We start from the raw sequence: 20270 nt of genomic DNA, 5'->3' as shown, positions 1-20270 counted from the left end.
GGGTTATGGGAGAGGGGAATACAGTGAGGATCATGGGAGCGGGGAATACAGTGAGGATCATGAGAGAGGGGAATACAGTGAGGATCATGGAAGAGGAGAACACAGTGAGGGTTATGGGAGAGGAGAACACAGCGAGGGTTATGGGAGAGGGGAATACAGTGGGGGTTATGGGAGAGGGGAATACAGTGGGGGTTATGGGAGAGGGGAATACAGTGAGGGTTATGGGAGAGGGGAATACAGTGAGGGTTATGGGAGAGGGGAATACAGTGGGGGTTATGGGAGAGGGGAATACAGTGAGGGTTATGGGAGAGGGGAATACAGTGAGGGTTATGGGAGAGGGGAACACAGTGAGGGTTATGGGAGAGGAGAACACAGTGGGGGTTATGGGAGAGGGGAACACAGCGAGGGTTATGGGAGAGGAGAACACAGCGAGGGTTATGGGAGAGGGGAATACGGTGAGGGTTATGGGAGAGGGGAATACAGTGAGGGTTATGGGAGAGGAGAATACAGTGTGGGTTATGGGAGAGGGGAATACAGTGAGGGTTATGGGAGAGGGGAATACAGTGGGGGTTATGGGAGAGGGGAACACAGCGAGGGTTATGGGAGAGGGGAACACAGCGAGGGTTATGGGAGAGGGGAATACAGTGAGGGTTATGGGAGAGGGGAATACAGTGAGGGTTATGGGAGAGGGGAATACAGTGGGGATTATGGGAGAGGAGAATACAGTGAGGGTTATGGGAGAGGGGAACACAGCGAGGGTTATGGGAGAGGGGAACACAGCGAGGGTTATGGGAGAGGGGAATACAGTGGGGATTATGGGAGAGGAGAATACAGTGAGGGTTATGGGAGAGGGGAACACAGCGAGGGTTATGGGAGAGGGGAATACAGTGAGGGTTATGAGAGGGGAGAGTACAGTGAGAGTTATGGGACACGAGAATAGCAATGAGCTGAAAATGTGTTGCTGGAAAAGCGCAGCAGGTCAGACAGCATCCAAGGAGCAGGAGAATCGACGTTTCGGGCAGGAGCCCTCCTACAGAAATTCCTGAAGAAGGAATTCATGCCCGAAACGTCGATTCTCCTGCTCCATGGATGCTGTCTGACCTGCTGCGCTTTTCCAGCAACACATTTTCAGCCCAGATCTCCAGCATCTGCAGTCCTCACTTTCTCCTAGAAAATAGCAATGAGTAAGGATTAGTCCTGGGTTGCAGAAGCGTGAATGTTTCTGTATCTCAGCAGGACTGGTCATCCTTTCGCTGTCTTCTTTGTTTCTGTTCTGAGCATTTGTGCCCATCTAGACTGAGAGAGAAAGGGAGGGATTGAGTGAGGTGAAAGTGGGTGGTCCAGCTATCTGTGCTGCTGCAGGTGGGGAGGGGAATGTGTTGCGTTGTCCCGGATGAGAGAGTAGGTAGCACAGAGCCCATTCAGGGTGACTGATGTGGGGGGATGGTGCTTGAAAACAAGTGCAGGCAACAGTGAGAGTGAAGGACCATGAGTTCAGGTTGTGCAGCTGCTGTGAGGTAGGGTAGGGAAGCAGATGGAGCAACGCTCTCCAGTGCTGGGTTTTCCTGCAGGAGTTGAGACTGTGGTGCTGGAAAAGCACAGCATGTCCGGCAGCATCTGAGGAGCAGGGGAGTTCACGTTTCAGGCAAAAGCCCTTCATCAGGAATGAGGCGACCTCAGGTCAGCCTAGCAGGGGCTGGTGTTTTAGCCCGCTCTGCCAGTGCTGGGGGCAGAGAATCGTCTGACTCTTCACCAGCTTGTCTGCCAGGGCCCTGTCCTAAGGTAGGGCACCAATTTCCACTTACCTGGGGCAAATGTCATGAACCATACTGGGCAGCTCTGGACTGACGGCATTTGAGCAGGTCCACAACGTCACAGAGGGTGGGAACTGCAGATGCCCCATCAGTGGGGACTTCCTCAGTCGGTGGTGAGTGGGAGAGTTGGGCTCGGACTATTGGCTGGGCAGCCTCAGGGCCAGGTTTAATGATGGTCACACTGCAAAATCCACCAACTTGGGAAGGAATAACCTGCGATGGGTGGAGAGTCATAATAATTTTCATTGTTCCCAGTGCAATGTCGAATATCTAGTTTCAAAGTAATTTAATATTCATCGGTGTTTCTGGAATTCAAAAGGCGCACAACATCTGTTCGGCAAAGCAAGTAGCTGGAGCAAACTCATTTCTGATGAGACCAGGGCAGATGGAGTAGCTCTGAGCTTCATACTAAAACATGGCTGTGTTGCTAATGTTGCAATACTTCTGTCCTTAAAGTATTATAAGCTTTAAAACGTACAAGAAGACTATACGAATAAAATCTATTAGTTTATGAGTTTATGCATACCCAAGTTAATGATTGCAGTGCTGGGAATGCAAAATCCTCAAAGCCGATTTAATACTGAATTGTTGCCACATTTATATGAGTTGAAGGAAATGTGTGTCATTTGCATTCTGTCACCAAATTGTCTCAAAGCTATTTAGTTGTTAATGCAGTAAATGACTTACAGTGGCTTCCATTTTACCCTGTGTATCACAAGTAGGCGATTGTTTGAGTTCAGTTACATTAGTTGAGGGGATGGTGTTGACTATGAGGCTGCCTTGCAATGGTGCCATGGGTAGGAACATGGGGTCAGGAGTAGCCCATTCACCTTATTGTGATCTCTTTCTATCATTCATGACCAATCTATCTTGATTTCGTTGCCCCACTTACGGTTCTCTGTCTTCCCACACCAAATAGAAATCCATCAATCTTCATTTTAAAGGCGTCCATTCATCTCTACCCTCAGCAACTTTGTTTGGGATAGGATTCCTGATTTTCCTGGCCCTTTGTTCTCTGAAGATCACTAGAATAAGCAGCTGGACCTTAGCTTGACAACTTGATTGTCAAAGCAATGCCATCAATGACGTGGCTCTCTTAAGTGACTTGGAGACAATAAGGACAGCCGATGTTGGAAGCCAGGAACCTGACCAAGGGTTTCAGCCTGAAACATTGCCTTACCTGCTTCTTGGATGCTATTGGACCTGCTGTGCTTTTCCAGCTTCACATCTCTTGGCACACTTGTAACACTGCATTGGAAAATCATTGAAGATACTGCTTGGGTATGTGGAAGGTCAGCAGGCCGGGGCTGCTGGAGGGAGCAGGGGTGTGCTGACAATTGTCACGTGGGACTGAATTCTCTCTTCAGCGGTGAGGAAACAAGGGCCCCAAATCCAACATCCCCTGGTTGGAATTCTGACCAGATCATCTCCTCAGATGGCATAGAGGCAGGTTCCTGGGTCAGTTAGGGCCAGTGGGCAGGCTCCAGGAGCCAAAGGCCTTCCAGCTTAAGACGAGCTCCCAGCTTCAGGAGAAAGGAAGGAACTTACAGAGTTGGGGTGGAACGGTGGCTCAGTGGTTAGCACTGCTGCCTCACAGCACCAGGGACCTGGGTTCAATTCCACGGGCAACTCTGTGTGGAGTTTGCACATTCTCTCCATGTCTGTGTGGGTTTCCTCCGGGTGCCTCTGTTTCCTCCCACAGTCCAAAGATGTGCAGGTTAGGTGGATTGCCCATGGGGAATGCAGGGTTGCAGGTGGCAGGTGAGTTGCTCTTTGGAGGGTCAGTATGGACTCAATGGGCTGAAGTGCCTGCTTTCATACTGTATGGCTTCTATGATGGTTCTATGAACTGAGAGAGCAGCTCAATATTGAGGTTTGCCAATGAGTGAATAAACAGAGAAAACATCACTGTGCAGGGAGGAATCTCTCAGAGTTAAGGAGGAAACTTTCTAGTGGGCACCTATTGGCTGCTCCCACACCCAGGCAGAATCCTAACGGGAACACAGTTGCCTTTGAGCTGTTACTGGGCATCAGCCGCCCGGCCGTCGATTTGCCCCTCCTGAAACTCCCAGTCGACCTCTGTCACTTCCTTCAATGAGGCTTGAGTTAGCTTCCCTTCTCTAGTGGGGGGGCTTGGGGAGGGTAGCCCTTTGGTGCTCAAAATCTGCCTTCACTAAAACAGCCATACACAAGAATGGGTTCTGGCATGTCAGCCATTGTCGATGGAGTCTGAAACCTGTGTCCACAGCCACAGACTGAAATGTGCGATTACTCTCAGCTGAACCAGGCCGAAGCATAAAGTACGCTGCTTCCAGCAAATTCCAGGCAGGGAGAGAGAACGAGAAACAAGGACAACGGGAAGAAATTCCCTTTGTTCCGATTGCCACCAAATGTAGCTCCTGAAAGTAAGCAGTAAGCTCTCAAATGCACTATACTATCCAGTTGTGTCCCCATTCAAACTTCTACCATTAATAATGGATCTTCCCACCAGACCTGTATAAATAGAAGTCAATTCTGGAGCACAACACTGTTGGTGTTTTATATCTTGTGACCTGAACGCTGAATGTGGCCACTCAACAATGGTGACCGAATCAAGTCAACCCATTTCTTCATGAATAAGGAACAAAGAGGTTAAAGCCAAAATGGATTGGATACCCACGGATGCTTCAGTGCATCCATTGTCAATCTGTATCTCTAAATCCAAACCACAACGTGTTGTATCTGCACTCAGTGTCCACAGTCATTCCCCTCCACCTCACTCCTACTCTTACTGAATTTTCATCCCAGCTCTTTTCTGTTCTGCCACAAACCACAGATCCTCCAGGAGTTCCCGAAAGGGACTAGCAGTTATCACCAGCAGCACTGTAACCTGGATCTGTGCAAACATTGGGTCAAATGTAATCAGGCACAAAAGCCTTTGCTCTTCTTTGTCCCAGTTAAATCTGTGCATTACCCTCTCTCTGGCTGCAGCTGTGTGAAAGCTCTGGGCAGGATAGGGTTAAGGCAGCGAAGCTGAGATTTGTGATAGATTGTGGCAGATGCTCTGAGCTGTTAATTACCCACAGACGGAACTGGTCTTCTTGCATTGTGCCTGGGTTTGGGGATTTAGCTGCACGTGGTTGTGAATTCTGATGAGATTCTCCTGGCTGAACACACTGGTCTGAATAAATTACAGTGTAAAGAAAGCAACTTGCTGTTTCTTTCCCAGGTATTTGGGACAGCATTTCCCAAACATTTTTCCACTGTCCCCCTGTTTCGAGAGCTGAAAATTGTTGCGTCCCCTCAGCGAGAAGTAGGGACCAGAGATGGGTGAAGGCAGGACACCAATGGAAGCAGGTGGGAAGGGGATTTTGGCCAATTGTTGTCTCAGAGTTTGCAACCCAAATTTTCAGCTTGCCACACCCCCTCTTTTGGGGTCTCATTCCTCCCTGTTGTATACAACATAGCTTCCAGACTGATTGGTCACTGATCCTGTCCTGTGGTCTCAGTGTACCATCTTCAGTCAGTCAGTTATGTGTAGGTAATGTAATAGTCACCATAGGGCTAGAGGATCCTCGGTCTACTCTCATTAGAACAATACAACTGGTGGAGATTTAACCTGAGGGTCACCATACCTCAGGTGAGATGTTGAGAAGGAGAATCCTTTATGGTAACCTCGGCTGATGCAGGAATTGAACCAATTGTGTTGGCATCAATCACAAGCCACTCGGCCAAATGTTCTAACCTACTCCCAAGTATTTAACATACAACATTGTCAGCTGGTACTGAGGAAGTCCACAATATTGTATCGATGTAATTATTACTAAATTCCGAATTATGTGGTTCACCAGGATCCCTTTTTTAAATTCATTCATGGAATGTGGGCATCATTGGCTAGGCAGCATTTATTGCCCATCCCTAATTACCCAGAGGGCAGTTAAGAGTCAACCACATTGCTGTGGGTCTGGAGTCACATGTAGGCTGGACCAGATAAGGATGACAGATTTCCCTCCCTACAGGGCATTAGTGAACCAAATGGGTTTTTCCAACAATTGACAATGGATTTATGGTCATCATTTAGACTCTTAATTCCAGATGTTTATTGAATTCTGATTCCACCATCTGCATCTCAATGACTGTAACATCTGCCTTTGAAGATCCAAGGGTACAATTTAAAAGTATAATGCAAGCCAAGTTCACAAATTATCATCTCCGATGCTCTTAGCTGATTTTGAAAACTCACTTAAAACAAGGAAAACCCTTTGGAGCTACAAATGGATATGAGTCTGAACAGATAGACAGTCTGAAGATCAATCTCCCAGAGTTTGGTCACAGCTGAACAAAGCAAGCTACTTCAAATGATGACCAGCTGTAACATCCCAAGAAGACCACCATCAGGTTGGCCTGAACATAACCAGCAGCTACATGGAGCTAGTGCAATTGTTCTGGTCATTCAGAGCCAAACCACATTGTCATTCTACAAGCTCTAGTTCAATGCTGGGCCAAACACATACATGGACACAGAATACCCTCCAAAAGATTGATGCATGATCCATGTATTGGCCCTGCATCAATAAGGACATTGACCAGTTAATCACATCATCTGAAACGTCAATTCCATCAAACTTAGCAATTGGGAAACCCTCTCCTTCCACGCAAAATTCCTTCAGAGCATCAGTAAAATATTTCTACTGATATTTTCCATGTCCTAGGACATGTTACATTCTGGTTACTGACTGTTTCCAGTGAGACAGTGAAAGAACCTATCTCTATCACGTTTTACACAACAGCTAAAATCCATCAACTGACTGTCTCCTTTTCTGTGAGACAAGTCAAAGATGCCCTGTGTGTTGTTGACAATTTAACTACCGTATTCAGTGTGTCTTTTTTGGACCTCAGCAAGAAATGTCCAGCAGCTCTCCAGTGCACCTTTCAAAGACCTACTAGAAATGTGTTGTTTAACAAATTACATCCTCTTCTCACTCTTTTCAGTTCTCACAGAATTCACTGACTGCACCATAAAATCCGTGGTCATTAGATGAAAAACAATGTGCCAAGATTTTCAGATAGCCATGCTAACTCTACATGTTGCTCTACTAGGTAGCGGTTATACGCTCACTGGCAGTGTTTTCATATTCAGGAAACTAATGCACACAGGTCTCCCCACCCCTACTCTTCCATTACATGTGCATGATGTATGGTTGGAAAGGTGGGAAAACATCGAATATGATCATAACCAATGAGCAAAAAGAATTTAATCCCAACTTGAACCTGGGCAAAACGTGCAAGTTGGATGTTTTCATTTGAGAACATGGGTTTGTGGTAAGTCTGGGTCATATGATGTTACAATGAGTAATGGTTACGCCCTATGAAGAAGTCAGCAACTTACCATTTCATATTGCTGAGAGGGCTTAAGTTTAAAAAGGCTTTTGGAAAAAGGAATTTATTCTGAGTTTTGTGGACATACCTGGACTGGTTTCTTTAGAAAATATATTTGAAAGTTCATTGTGATGTTTGAATATTATTTTTAACACATTAAATTACATGCCTAGTGATAATCTTTCGCTTTGTTGTTGTAGTGACGTGTGTGTGTGTGTGTGTGTGTACGTACTATTGCTGACTGTCTATGTTAATTATTGCATCTTTATTAAATGAAGAAACTTAGTTGATGGATTTTAGCTGTTGTGTAAAACGTGATAGAGATAGGTTCTTTCACTGATCACATTAGAAAAAGTATTTTTATTCTATAGTGTGACCCATGGATAGTGGGACCAGAGCATTCCTCCAGCCTCCTCTATAACAATATCATCACCCAACAAGCACAGGTAATTCAGATTCTAGAGATGTTATGCCAAAAAACCAAGCAGACGTCTACAGTTAATAATATCCATCAATCGGCAATGATAGACAGCACACTGCAGAATGAAGCTGCACAGCCAAATCATGATGACTGCATAAGGACCAGATTTGATCATATTGTAAGACCAGAAGACCATAAGACATAGAGCAGAAATTAGGCCGTTCAGCCCATCAAGTCTGCTCCGCCATTCAATCATGGCTGATAAGTTTCTCAACCGCATTCTCCCTCTTTCTCCCCATAACCCTTGTTCCCCTCGATAGTCAAGATCCTATCTATATGTCAGTCTTAACTATATCCAATGACCTGGCCTCTGCAGTCTTCTGTCACAATGTGTGCATCCTGAGGCATTATTTATATATATATAAGAGACAACATATCTATACCTATATAATCATTGTTTCCCACAGTTGAACTGTCTGATACTAAGGGACATGCATTTAAGGTGAGAGGGGACACGTTCAAAGGAGATATGAGGGGCACTGTCTTTACGCAAAGAGTGGTAGAAGTCTGGATCTCGCTGCCAGGGATGGTGATGGGGGCATTTCAGAGACTTTTAGATAAGCAAGGAATGGAGGGATATGGACCAAGGGCAGATAGAAGGGATTCATTTAATTTGCCGTCATGTTTGGCACAACACTGAAGGGCACGTTCTTGAGCCGTCCAGTTCTATGTTCTATCAGAAGCAGGTTCCCATTATTTCAAGAATAAAGGAGAGAATATTTATATTTTATCATAGAGTTTGGGCCAGACAGGTTTGTACCTTTTAAGATAGTCGCATGACATCAATTATGACATCCTCAGCTACTCTGTACATTGTGGAGTCAATGTCGTTTCTTTAGTCAGTCAACTACGTGCGTATGTAAAGTACACTAACTTTAGTAAGTCCAGACTATGTGAGCACCTCTGTGATTACAGTAAATGTTGAAACAGTTAGAGTTAAACTTCAAGACCTCTGTCTCATTAAGAACCTGGCTCTCTTTTGTCTGTGTTACTTGGGATAACATTGAGAAACACAGAGCGTATCACTCCTCTTTTGAGAAATCCTGGATAAAGATATAAATTTCCTGTTTAATAATCCTTAAGTGAAATTTGCTTGCATTTATCTTTTTAATACCCACAGGATGCCATCTAGCATGTCTTCTGAATACCCAGTGGAAAGCCATAACAAATCGCTTATAACATAGTAAGGTGTCTCGAGTTGCTTCGCAGAAATATTATTTCGCTAAAGCTGACGCTCAAACTACATTACAAACCATTACAGCAGCTTTTAAGGAGCAATTTGAGTGAGGTGGCATTGTTGAGAAGTATAGGGAGAAAGACTCCTGAGCTTAGGGCCTCAGCAGCTGGAGGAACAACTGTTGCTGCAAGAATAAAGTAGCGTAGACCTAGACTGCAGGAAGATGGAGCTTCTGGGGCAGATGTATGCCTGCCTGAGATCACAGATATGGGAAAGGAGGGAGCAGCAGGGGAAAGGGTTTGACATTTACCCCATCAAACTATCCAGAGATGTTATTACATGTCTCTGGAGCAGGCAGGACTTGAACCCAGGCTATTACTGCACCACAATGGCACTAAGGATTTGACTATAACGATTAGAAATTCTAACTCGAAGGCATTCCTGGACTGTAGCCCTACTTGAATAACATAGCAGTGCACCTCTTGCATGGTTGAGCTGTATGAGCTGTGCTAGTCAAGGTCAGGTCACACAAACTTCTAATAAGGTTTGAGCAGTGCTGATGCAGTATTGCCTGAAGGAGCTGTTCCTATGTTTTACCCTGTGTCTGTATGGATGTTGTTATTCCTGCAGTGTAGCTCCCTGCTACAATCTGCTTGTTCTTTGCTCTTGGTTCTTGCTCTGCTGATGTTCTGCCAATTCCTGAGTTGACTTGCTGCAGTGTCAGGTCCCAGCAGCACCCTAAAGGACATCAGTGAACCAGATTTTCCTGAATCCAATAGTTTCAAGATCATTAATGACATTATTGTTTTGTTCCATACTTATTTCAACTCCCTCACCAGCTGTGGCGGGACTGAAACCTGGGTCTCCAGAACCTTATGTGGCCCTCAGGTTTATCAATGCGAAAGAATTATTGTTTGCCTCAAATCCCATGTTTGAACCCAGTCCTTGGTTTATGTTAATCTGAGCCACAGTGAGACTGAAGCTTTACACTTGGCCTTAAACTGCTCCTGGTCTTGTACCTTGTGTTAATGAGAGGAACAAAAGTGAAACGGCAGTTTGCTCTTGATCGACACCCAGTCATCCTTAGTAAGAAAGGCAAGGAGGTGACCTTCTAGCCTGTGTTTGGCATCAGTCCCTCAGCTATCAGCTGTGCCAACATCCCTGACTAGGCTAGTGCACGTGGAATGATTGTTTAGGCGTTTTGTTGGAGTTTACATGAAATTGATGTGCTCATGTCAACCCAGAGAGCAGTGAGTGAAAGGAAGGAATGTAGTTAGTTCTGACATAACACAATAGTTCCATTCCTGTGTGATCTTACGTTATAAGAAAATTGTGTAATAGCAGCACCATTTAAACCAATGGAACTGGAATCCCGTTATAGCCAATACAGGTAAGGAAAGTTTGCATTCTACAATTAACAGTCTGAATTCTTCAATTGCATTATGGCCAATTTGTGTTGAAGAAACCCATGTTATAGCAGAGCCAACTGCATTGAAATTGCAATGTGGAAACAGGCCATTCTGCCCAACTAGTCTGTTCTAGTGTTTATGGATTAGTGGTGCTGGAAGAGCACAGCAGTTCAGGCAGCATCCAAGGAGCTTCGAAATCGACGTTTCGGGCAAAAGCCCTTCATCAGGAATAAATTTATTATTCCTGATGAAGGGCTTTTGCCCGAAACGTCGATTTCGAAGCTCCTTGGATGCTGCCTGAACTGCTGTGCTCTTCCAGCACCACTATTCCAGAATCTGGTTTCCAGCGTCTGCAGTCATTGTTTTTACCTCTGTCCTAGTGTTTATGCTCCACATAATCCTCACCCCTTGCTCTGCTTCATCCAACTCTTTTAGCAGAACTTCCAATATCTTTGTCCCTTCTATATTTACCTATGAGACAGTACTGTAGCATTAAGAGGTTATTTTGACTTGTGTTTTATTTGGGGGAGAGGTTTTAAGGCAGAGGCACGGAGCAGTTTACCAGAATCGCTAGAGTAAACAGCTTATGAGGCCTTAGGGTTTTTTAAAATTGGAACAATAGAAGCAGCCTGAGTGGGTGTGGTCACAGGATCTTTAGTTTAGCTTTCAGCAGTTGCTATTGGAGTCTTGGAGAAATGAAGCTAATTTTCCCTCTCTTGATTACAGCCAAAAACTGAGGATTCTCTGTCTGTTATGGGAGTTCATGCACGACAATCTGTGGTTGAATTTCCTTTCACCAAGGAAGTGTTGCTAGGATGTTACTATATTGGAACAGTTAATTAGTAATAGTTACTGTATCTGATAGTCTGTTAAGTTTTTCAACAGAGATAGGTCATTCCAATGCTTTATTTCTTTTGTTGTGTTTTAACTGTAGTACATGAATAAAGTGTGTTTTGCTTTAAATCTGACAGTTTCACCAATCGAATTGCATCTGGAATGTAACATCTTATGTTTACCTTTAGAATAAGCAAAGGTTAGGGTCTAGACTACCTTATGAATATTTGTAGGGCATTTAGTCTGGTCCAAAACACCTAACTAATCCTGAATTACATCCGTGGTGTTCCTCCTCTTTGTAATCATGAGCTCCATATTCTAGCCACATTCTGTACATAATTCTGTAGTTGGACCAGTTCAGGGTTGACATAGAATGGACCACGATAAACCCAGTCTTGGGTGGCTCAAGGCTAGGTGCTGAGCTCAATTCTGTTCTAATTTCGCTACCAATCCTGTAGATTTCAGACCTTTCGGCGGAGCTAACAGATGAACGGTTTCGGGGGGATGTGGCCTGTCGGATGCTGGAGAGCGAGCGAACTGAGAGACTCCGGCTGACCCAGGAACTGAAGGACATGCAGGTGAGAAACAATGCAATGCCAAATTGCCTCATCTAAAAATCTTATCAATTTTCCTTTTGGGACTGAAATAATTTCTTTGGGGAAAGCTGAGATAATTCTCTAACAGGCACTTCGCAGTCTCTCAAAGTACAACTGCAATCTTTGAATTTTAAAAAAAATCTCCAGCAAATTTTCTTGAAATAACACAAACTAGGGAAAATAGATCATGTTGGGACATCTTGAGGCATTCTCTGGGGTAATTCTCTCAGTAAATGAACCAGTAAAAAAGACACCAAATTCTGGGAAAAATATTCCTGGCAGCATCTGTGGAGAGTGAAACACAGAGGTAATGTTTTAGGGTAATGTTGTTTAAGTTAAAAAGGTCATGATGAAAGATTCTCAAAACCAGACCTGCATTTTCAGATTGTTTTTTTTTATTTCACATCTCCAGCATTCGCAATTTTCATTTGCTTCCTTAGAACTGTTGCCTATGTTGAGAGGGTTGTGTAAGTAAACCTATTGACACGTGCATAATATCATTATCCACTTTTTATTTCCTTACTTTCTTCCTCTTCCTCTCCTCTTCGCCATTAAAGCAGACAGGCTTCTGCCATCTAATTCTGAACACTGACTGTCAGTGAGCTACATGGTTGTTGGGTGCAGACTCCATCACTGAAACATAGACATCAGGAGCAGGTGTAGGCCATTCAGCCCTCTGAGCCTGCTCCGCCATTCAATATGATCATGACTGGTCATCTGACTCAATATCCTCTCCCTGTGTATCCACCATATTCTTTGATCTCTTTAGCCCCATACACCATATCCAACATTGTGCAGTGTTCTGGCCTCAACTACTTTCTGTGGTAGTAAATTCCACTGGCTCACCACCCTCCATCCTAAATGGCCTATTCCACTTCCTTAGACAGTGAGCCCTGGTTCTGGACTCCCCGGCCACGGGGAAAATCCTTCCTGCAACTATCCTGTCCAGCCCTGTGAGAATTTTGCAGGTTTCTTTGTCGCCCCCCCCCCCCCACTCATTCTTCTGAACTTCAGCGAATATCATCCTAACTGATTCAACCTCTCCTCATACACCAGCCTCGCCATCCCAGGACTCAGTCTGGTAAACGTCTGCTGCACTCCCTCCATAGCCAGAACATCATTCCTCAGATGAAATCACAGAATGCTTCAAAGGTTCCTGACAGTGTGGAAACAGGCCATTCGGACCTTTAAGTCCACACTGACTCCTGAAGAGCATCTCATCCAGGCTCACCCACTCTACCCTATCCCTGTAACCCTTCATTTTCCAAGGCTAATTCACTATGGGACAATTTAGCATGGCCAATCCACCTAACTTGCACATCTTTGGACTGTGGGAGCATCCCGAGGAAACCCACGCATACATGGGGAGAAGGTGAAAGCTCCACACAGATAAGGGCCCGAGGCTAGAATTAAACCCACTTCCCTGGCGCTGTGAGGCAGCAGTGCTAACCACTGAGCCACCGTGCTGCCCATTGATAAGGACATCTTGCTCCGCAGAGAGATGGACATAATACAACTCATCAGGTATATTGGAGCCTGGGAATTGGTTGGTTGCTGGTCTTTCTCTGCAGCCTTTCTTGTACATGTTATTTATCCAAACTAGTTCAGCAGCAGTTTTGAATCATTAAGCGCCACCTGTCACGTCATAAATAATTGATTCCTGCAGCAAGCCACGAACAGACTGACAGTGTGTGCTCTGTCCCGTCTTTTAATTATGGTCTCCAAACATTTCTAAGGCGCTGCGCAATTAAGTCCTTGAGTAGTAATCCTGTCACCGTAACTTTCTCTAATAAACCACAACATCTGCTGTAATTCTTGATTGTTCCTTCACTGACAGAAACAAGACTTTTCAGTGTTTCTGGAATAGATCATTTTTCAATGGGGTGGAAGGTGTCCTAAACAGTGCTAACAAGCAGCACCTGCTCAGCAATAACCTGCTCAGTGACGCCCAGTTTGGGTTCCACCAGGTCCACTCAGCTCTGGCCCTCATTACAGTCTTGGTTCAAACGTGGACAAAAGAGCTGAATTCCAGAAGGGAGGGGAGAGGGACAGCCCTTGACATCAAGGCCGCATTTGACTGAGTGTGGCAGCAAGGAGCCCTGGCAAAACTGGAATTAAAGGGCATTCAGGGAGAAAGATGGTTGGAGTCCTACCTGGCACATAGGAAGATGGTTGTTGGAGGTCAGTCATCTCAGCTCCAGGACATCATCTCAGGAGTTCGTCAGGTTAATGTCCTAGACCAAATCATCTTCAGCTGCTTTGTCAATAACCTTCCCTCCATCATAAGGTCAGAAGTGGAGAGGTTCACTGATGATTGCCTAATCTTCAGCACCATTCGCGACGACTCAGATATTGAAGCAGTCCATTTTCAAAAGAAACAAGATCTAGACAATATCCAGGCTTGGGCTGACAGGTGGCAAGTAACATTCACACCACACAAATGTCAGGCTATGACCATCTCCAATAAGAGACAATCTAACCATCACTCATTGATGTTCAATGGTGTTACCATCACTGAATCCCTCCACTATCAACATCCTTGGGGTTACCACTGACCAGATATTCACTGGACTCGCCACATAAACAAAGTGACTGTAAGAGCAGGTCAGAGACTAGGAAAACTGCGATGAGTAACTCACCTCTTGACTCCCCAAAGCCTGTCCATCATCCACAAGGCACAAGTCAGGAGTGTGATGGAATGCTCCCCACTTGCCTGGATTAGTGCACTATCCGCAAGATGCTCTGCAGAAATTCACCAAAGATTCTATCCTCAGGCAACACCTTCCAATGACCACTTCCATCTAGAAGGACAAAGCACAGGATACATGGGAGCACCACCCCCCACAAGTTCCCCTCCAAGCCACTCACCATCCCGACTTGGAAATATGCTGCTGTTTTTTCACTGCTGCTGGGTCAAAATCCTGGAATTCCCTTCCTAAAGGCATTGTGGGTCAACCTACAGCACGTGGGCTGCAGCGGGTCAAGAAGGCAGCTCACCCCTACCTTCTCAAGGGGCAACTAGGGTTGTGCAATAAATGCTGGGCCCAGCCAGTGTTGCCCACATCCCACAAATGCATAAAAAAAGTGACCTTGGATGTGAAATTCAGAGCACTTGACTCACTTTTCTGTTCATTAAAGTGAATGGATGGAATATTCCATGGAGGTTCTGACCTTTGACCCTAAGTTCCGAGTACCTTCTGCCATCTGATGTGTAAGTCAGCACATCGGTAATTTGTAACATCTAACCCACTGTTTGCTACTTCCTTGTAACATCTGCAATATCATTCCCACACTTCTCAATGGTGAGCCTCCTTGATAATTCATGTTGATCAGATAACTGATTGTCAGGCGATTACACTTGGTTTGATCACTGGTTCAAATGAATTATTTAACCTCAGCTTCTGCAACAATAAGTATGGTATAAATGCAAAATGATGTGGATGCTGGGAATCTGAAGCAAGCACAGAAATTGCTGGAGAAACTCAGCAGGTCTGGCAACATCTGTGGAGAGGGAAACAGTGAACATTTTGAGTCCAGGATAGCTGTTCTTCAGAAGAGTCTGAAGAAATTCTGAAGAAGAGTCACATCAGACTTGAAATGTTAACTCTGTTTCTCTCTGGTAAATGCAGAATAATTTGCCTTTGAGGGAGAATAAACTTGTTTTCCCATCTTAGGTCTGGTCTCCCTGTTGCAAATATGTGCATGAGCACAATATCAGCTATGGATGTCAGTTCCCCAAAACACCCATTATAAAATATATTGCCAACTGTGATTATCTAGTTTGGCTTGTGAAGAATGAAGTCGGGGCTCATTTCACACTTATCAACAGATTCAAAAACAGCTTCTTCCCCGCTCTTACCAGGCCTCTGAATGGACTCTCAAATTTTTAATTTAATGTTGATCTTGCTCTTGTTCCAGCTGCAGAGAAGGTGCACAATTATATTCTTCACTCTGTTCTAATACCCTGATGCACTTTGTATGATATGATCTATCTGTATTGCACACAATATAAGACTTTTCACTGTGCCTAGGTACATGTGACAATAATAAATCAAGTCAAAGTAAATGCATTGAGATATGGAAAGAATTGGAAGAGGAAAATCATGCATTTTAAAAAATAATTCTCTTCATGCTTTTGGCTTCTCCATATGTTATATCTTATAATAACTCACAGGAAGAATTGGATCAGCGAGAAAGGCATTGGCTATTTTTTCCCTTCAAGGACTGTAGGTCACATCCAAGCTGGATTACTGGATCCTACATGTTATTAGGTAGTTCCTGTTCAGTTCCTATGAGCATTGGCCTGAGACACAAAACAGACACTGACTTCACAATCTCACAGTGAAATGCAAGAATGGATCTTTGATGCACTGAGGGTGCAGTGATAACATTACAGATTCTGCAACAAGCTGCAACTTTAAAAATGGACATGAGGAGTCTGACAAAGTGGATCTTAAAAGTTGCCTGCCTTACCTTGTGGATTCATCTCCAATTGAGAATCAGACTGAAGAAGGATTACAAGAAACCTTTTGAAGTACAGCACACAGTTTCAGAAGGGGTGAAGATAAATGGCTTTCCTGGAGGTATGTACACCTCCTCTGATCTCACCAAAAATCTGAAAGCGTGGGAGTCATTCAAGTTAGTGGCTGAGTCAATTAAAAAGTTAATTACTTTGGCTAAAAGGCAGTGGATGGGACTATTCTCCAGACTGGGCTAAACCCAATACCTAATAGGGAAGCATGTTTGGAGTAGCATCGATATTTAGATTCAAAACCGTACAGAAGTATGTGCAAATGTCTCCTGAGAACCTGTGTAAACAGCTCCAGCCAGCACTTGCAGCGTAACTAAGTCAGAGCAAATACAGGAGAGCTGGGTTTGCTGTTTGACACTGGGAGTTACAGAGGAAAGTGCCCAGAAACCCTCCCTGTTCTGCTGAAAACAAGTCAAGGCAGTTTTGAAATGTCATGCTGACAGAACCAATAAGGATAACGGTTCCCTCACTTCCTCCCTGAAGTTGCTTTACTGACTGAGTACCAAGTTCAAAATATTCAACCATGGCCAGCACAGTGGCTCAGTGGTTAACACTGTTGCCTCACAGCACCAGGGACCTGGATTCGATTCCAGCCTTGAGCAACTGTTTGTGTGGAGTTTGCACATTCTCCCCATGCTTGCATGGGTTTCCTCTGGGTGCTCCGGTTTCCTCCCACAGTCCAAGGATGTGCAGGTTAGGTGGATTGGCCATGTGAAATTGCCCATAGAGTCCAGGGTTGCGCTGGCTAAGTGGATTAGCCAGGGGAAACACAGTGTTACAGGGATAGTGTGGGGGGGACGGTGGATCTGGATGGGATGCTCTTCAGAGGGTCAGTGTGGACTCAGTTGGGCCGAATGGCCTGCTTCCACACTGTAAGGATCCTGGGAAGTAAAGAAGTTATCATCACTGCTGAATCCAATTTCAATTCCTTCACTTCAGAAAGAGAACCTTCAAGTGACTACATCTGCAACAATATTAGAGACATCTTCATACATAACTTTTATCCTGACTTACTTTTGATCTTTGCATCTGTATTTTAGTGGATAATGTAGCACTTGTTACTATATTAATTTGCAGCAATTGTTGTGTTGTAAACTAACCTATCATCTTATGTAAAATATAAAGCTGCATTATTTCTTGTTTATAAATTGGAATAATTGCACAGAAAAGAGGAATACACTACGAGCTTTGAAAAATTCTCTGTCCGTGGGCTACTCTGAGGAAAAGCCTGGGAGCTTGTGAAGACCAGCTGCCTGATGAAGGGCTTATGTCTGAAATGTCGACTCTCCTGCTTCTCGGATGCTGCCTGACCTGCTGTGCTTTTCGACTCTGACTGTCCAGCATCTGCAGTCCTCGCTTTCTCCTAGTTCTGAGGAAGAGTCACACCACACTGAAAGTCATAACCTGTTTCACTCTCCACAGATGCTGGCAGACCCGCTGAGTCTCTCCAGCATCCCCTGCATTTGTTTCAGTTTTCCAGCATCTGCAATATTTCATCTTTATTAGTATGTGTCGATGGGAATATTTTACAAATGCATCCACATCTTGTTTACACAGCAGGACATTGAGCCAATTCTTTTGGCACCATCCTTATCCCAGTTTCATTTCATCTGATCTGCAGATACCTATGTCTTGATGTCCCGTCTGGCATGGAGATGAATTTCCAACTACTAAACCCTGCCACGACCAAGATTTCCATATCCCTGAATTGCCTGAATCCACCCCAGCCCCAATGTGTGCTGTTGTAAAGGTCACTAGTGCTTTTGTTAGCTCCAGGGCACATCTATTCCAATGTAATCTTGATTGGCCTCCTACACTCTGCCCTTTGTAAACCTGGGCAAAAGTGAGGACTGCAGATGCTGGAAATCAGAGTCTAGATTAGAGTGGTGCTGGAAAAGTACAGCAGGTCAGGCAGCATCCAAGGAGCAGGAAAATCGATGTTTCGGGCAAAAGCCCTTCATCAACCTGGTCTCAGTGAAAGCTCTGCTACCCATATCCCAACTCACTGTTCACCCAGTGGCTCACTTTTAAAATTCTTGTCCTTGGTTTCAAAACCCTCTATAGCCTTGACCCTTCCCTAGTCCTGCAACCCCCCCGAGATATCAAGCTACTCCTGAAGTTAATCACTGTGCAAATTAGCTTTATTGTCAGATATATTCAAAAGTGTACAGTGAAAGGTTTACAAGTTGCCACATTACTGCGCCATCTCAGCAACAAAGGTACCTAGTTACAGATTCTTAAGAACAAATTCTTAGGAAAATAATTTAGAAAGGTAAAGAAATAAAAAAAGCCCAGCATTATAGATCATAGAATTTAGAAAAGTCAAAGAAATTAAAAGTTCAGAATAATAGTTCTTCCAACCCAGTCCCTGGCAGCATCCGTCCTCAGTAACTGACAGACAGATCTCCACTGCCTTGGTGCTGCCTGTGTCATTCCTGGGCTTGTCTTCAAGTTGCCAAGTCCTAACCTTCTGGAATCCTGGCCCAAAACCACCTTTCCCTTTCACCTCTTGCCCCTCCTTACGATGCTCTTTAAACTTACCGATTAGCCCAAACCTTTGGTCATCCACCCTCATATCTCCATATGTTTCTTGGTTTCAAATGTTGTCTTGCAATACTCCAAAAAAGTGTCTCACAACACTTTATTGTGTTAAAGATGCAGTTGTTGGTGAGTCTATTTTATCAGCTTGGTTTGAATATGGAGACGGCTAAATGTATTTTTAAGCATTGTTCCTAATCCACCTGTTTAGAGATGCTAATAAGCAGCTGAGAGCCAGTGGTCTCCATTTGTCTAGTTGATGGTCAATACTCCAGAAATTTGTTCTCAATCTTTCAAGAATCTACAATAAATAACACCTACATTATTTTGAGCTGATTTCCATCTAATTTATAATAAAATATATCTTTGTTTAGAGATGGTTGTTGCTCATTCACCATTTTGTATTCAGTTTTAAAGCCCATTTGTGATTGTTTTGGTTTTCATCAGACATTCCTCCTCTGAATCTCATGGTTTTGAAAGAATTTGATACACTGGAATGGTCAGCCTCAATTTCTGTGAATTGGACCAAACGCTGTGCTGGCTGGAAAACATGCATTTGTTCTCTCTATTTGTTGATGTGCAGTTTGCTCTTCTGTTCATAGATTAAATATGAAAAGGTGGTGACAAACTTAAAGGCCGTGGAGAAGCAGTTAGAAGAAGCGCAGCAACAACTGCAGATGAGGGAGCTGGGCAATGCAGTCACAGGTAAAACAGCATTATGAGGTAAAGCAGTATGAAAGAAGCATGTACATTTATATGGTGTATTATCACCATGTCATAACCTTCCTGCTTTGAAGTCCTTTGTGTGGAAAATGTGAACTTGTCTTCCAAGGTGAATGCAGAAACCAGATTTTGATGGGGAGAGATTGCAGAACTCTGGGGTGCTGAAGGATCTGTGTGTCACAAAAGAGAGTAAGCAGGCACAGCAAGTGATGAGGAAGGCAAATGGAATACTGATGTTTATTGCAAGGCAAATTGTACATGAAAATTGTGACATTTTACTGCAGTTGAACAGAGCCTTGGTGAGATCTCAACTTGCAAACTGTTGATCTCCTGATTTGAAAATGGATATAACTGTGTTAGAAGCAGTTCAGAAAAAAGTCCACTCAACTTATTCTTGGGAGAAAAATCTTACATGTTGAATAGGTTGGGCCTTTACTTCAGAAGTATGAAAAGTGAACTTATTGACACATTGGGTCATGGCTGAATGGGATAGGGTAGGTACCAGAAGGCTGTTTATTCTGGTGGAGGAGTTTAGAACTGGGAGCACAGCATGAGAAAACTCTCTTTTTAAGAGTGAGATGAGATGTCAGGGGGTGGTTAGTATGTGGTATTTGCTTCACCAGAAATCTTTGGAGGTTGCTCCTTGAAGTTTTTGACAAGGCTGAGTTAAAGGAGCTCTTAATGGACAAGGTGTTGTGGTTCTGTTCGCCGAGCTGGAAGTTTTTGTTGCAAACGTTTCGTCCCCTGTCTAGGTGACATCCTCAGTGCTTGGGAGCCTCCTGTGAAGCGCTTCTGTGGTGTTTTCTTCG

General features: G+C 44.2%; 1 protein-coding gene across 10 annotated transcripts in view; it reads left to right on the top strand.

The window, feature by feature from the left end:
• Window positions 1-20270, top strand: part of LOC122562395 (unconventional myosin-XVIIIb-like) — a 416560-nt gene that overhangs the window by 229934 nt on the left and 166356 nt on the right. For all 10 annotated transcript variants that reach the window (XM_087999921.1, XM_087999916.1, XM_087999915.1 and 7 more), the window contains 2 exons: window positions 11532-11651; window positions 19341-19443. In XM_087999921.1, the coding sequence (XP_087856047.1) occupies window positions 11532-11651; window positions 19341-19443 (223 nt within the window). The remainder of the gene's footprint in view (window positions 1-11531; window positions 11652-19340; window positions 19444-20270) is intronic.

Source organism: Chiloscyllium plagiosum, unplaced genomic scaffold (assembly GCF_037043375.1).
Source record: "Chiloscyllium plagiosum isolate Xiang-an unplaced genomic scaffold, Cpla_swu_hap1 HiC_scaffold_24, whole genome shotgun sequence".
NCBI lineage: Eukaryota > Metazoa > Chordata > Chondrichthyes > Orectolobiformes > Hemiscylliidae > Chiloscyllium > Chiloscyllium plagiosum.
Note: the sequence above shows the minus strand (reverse complement) of the source record. Positions and strands in the feature narration are given on the sequence as shown.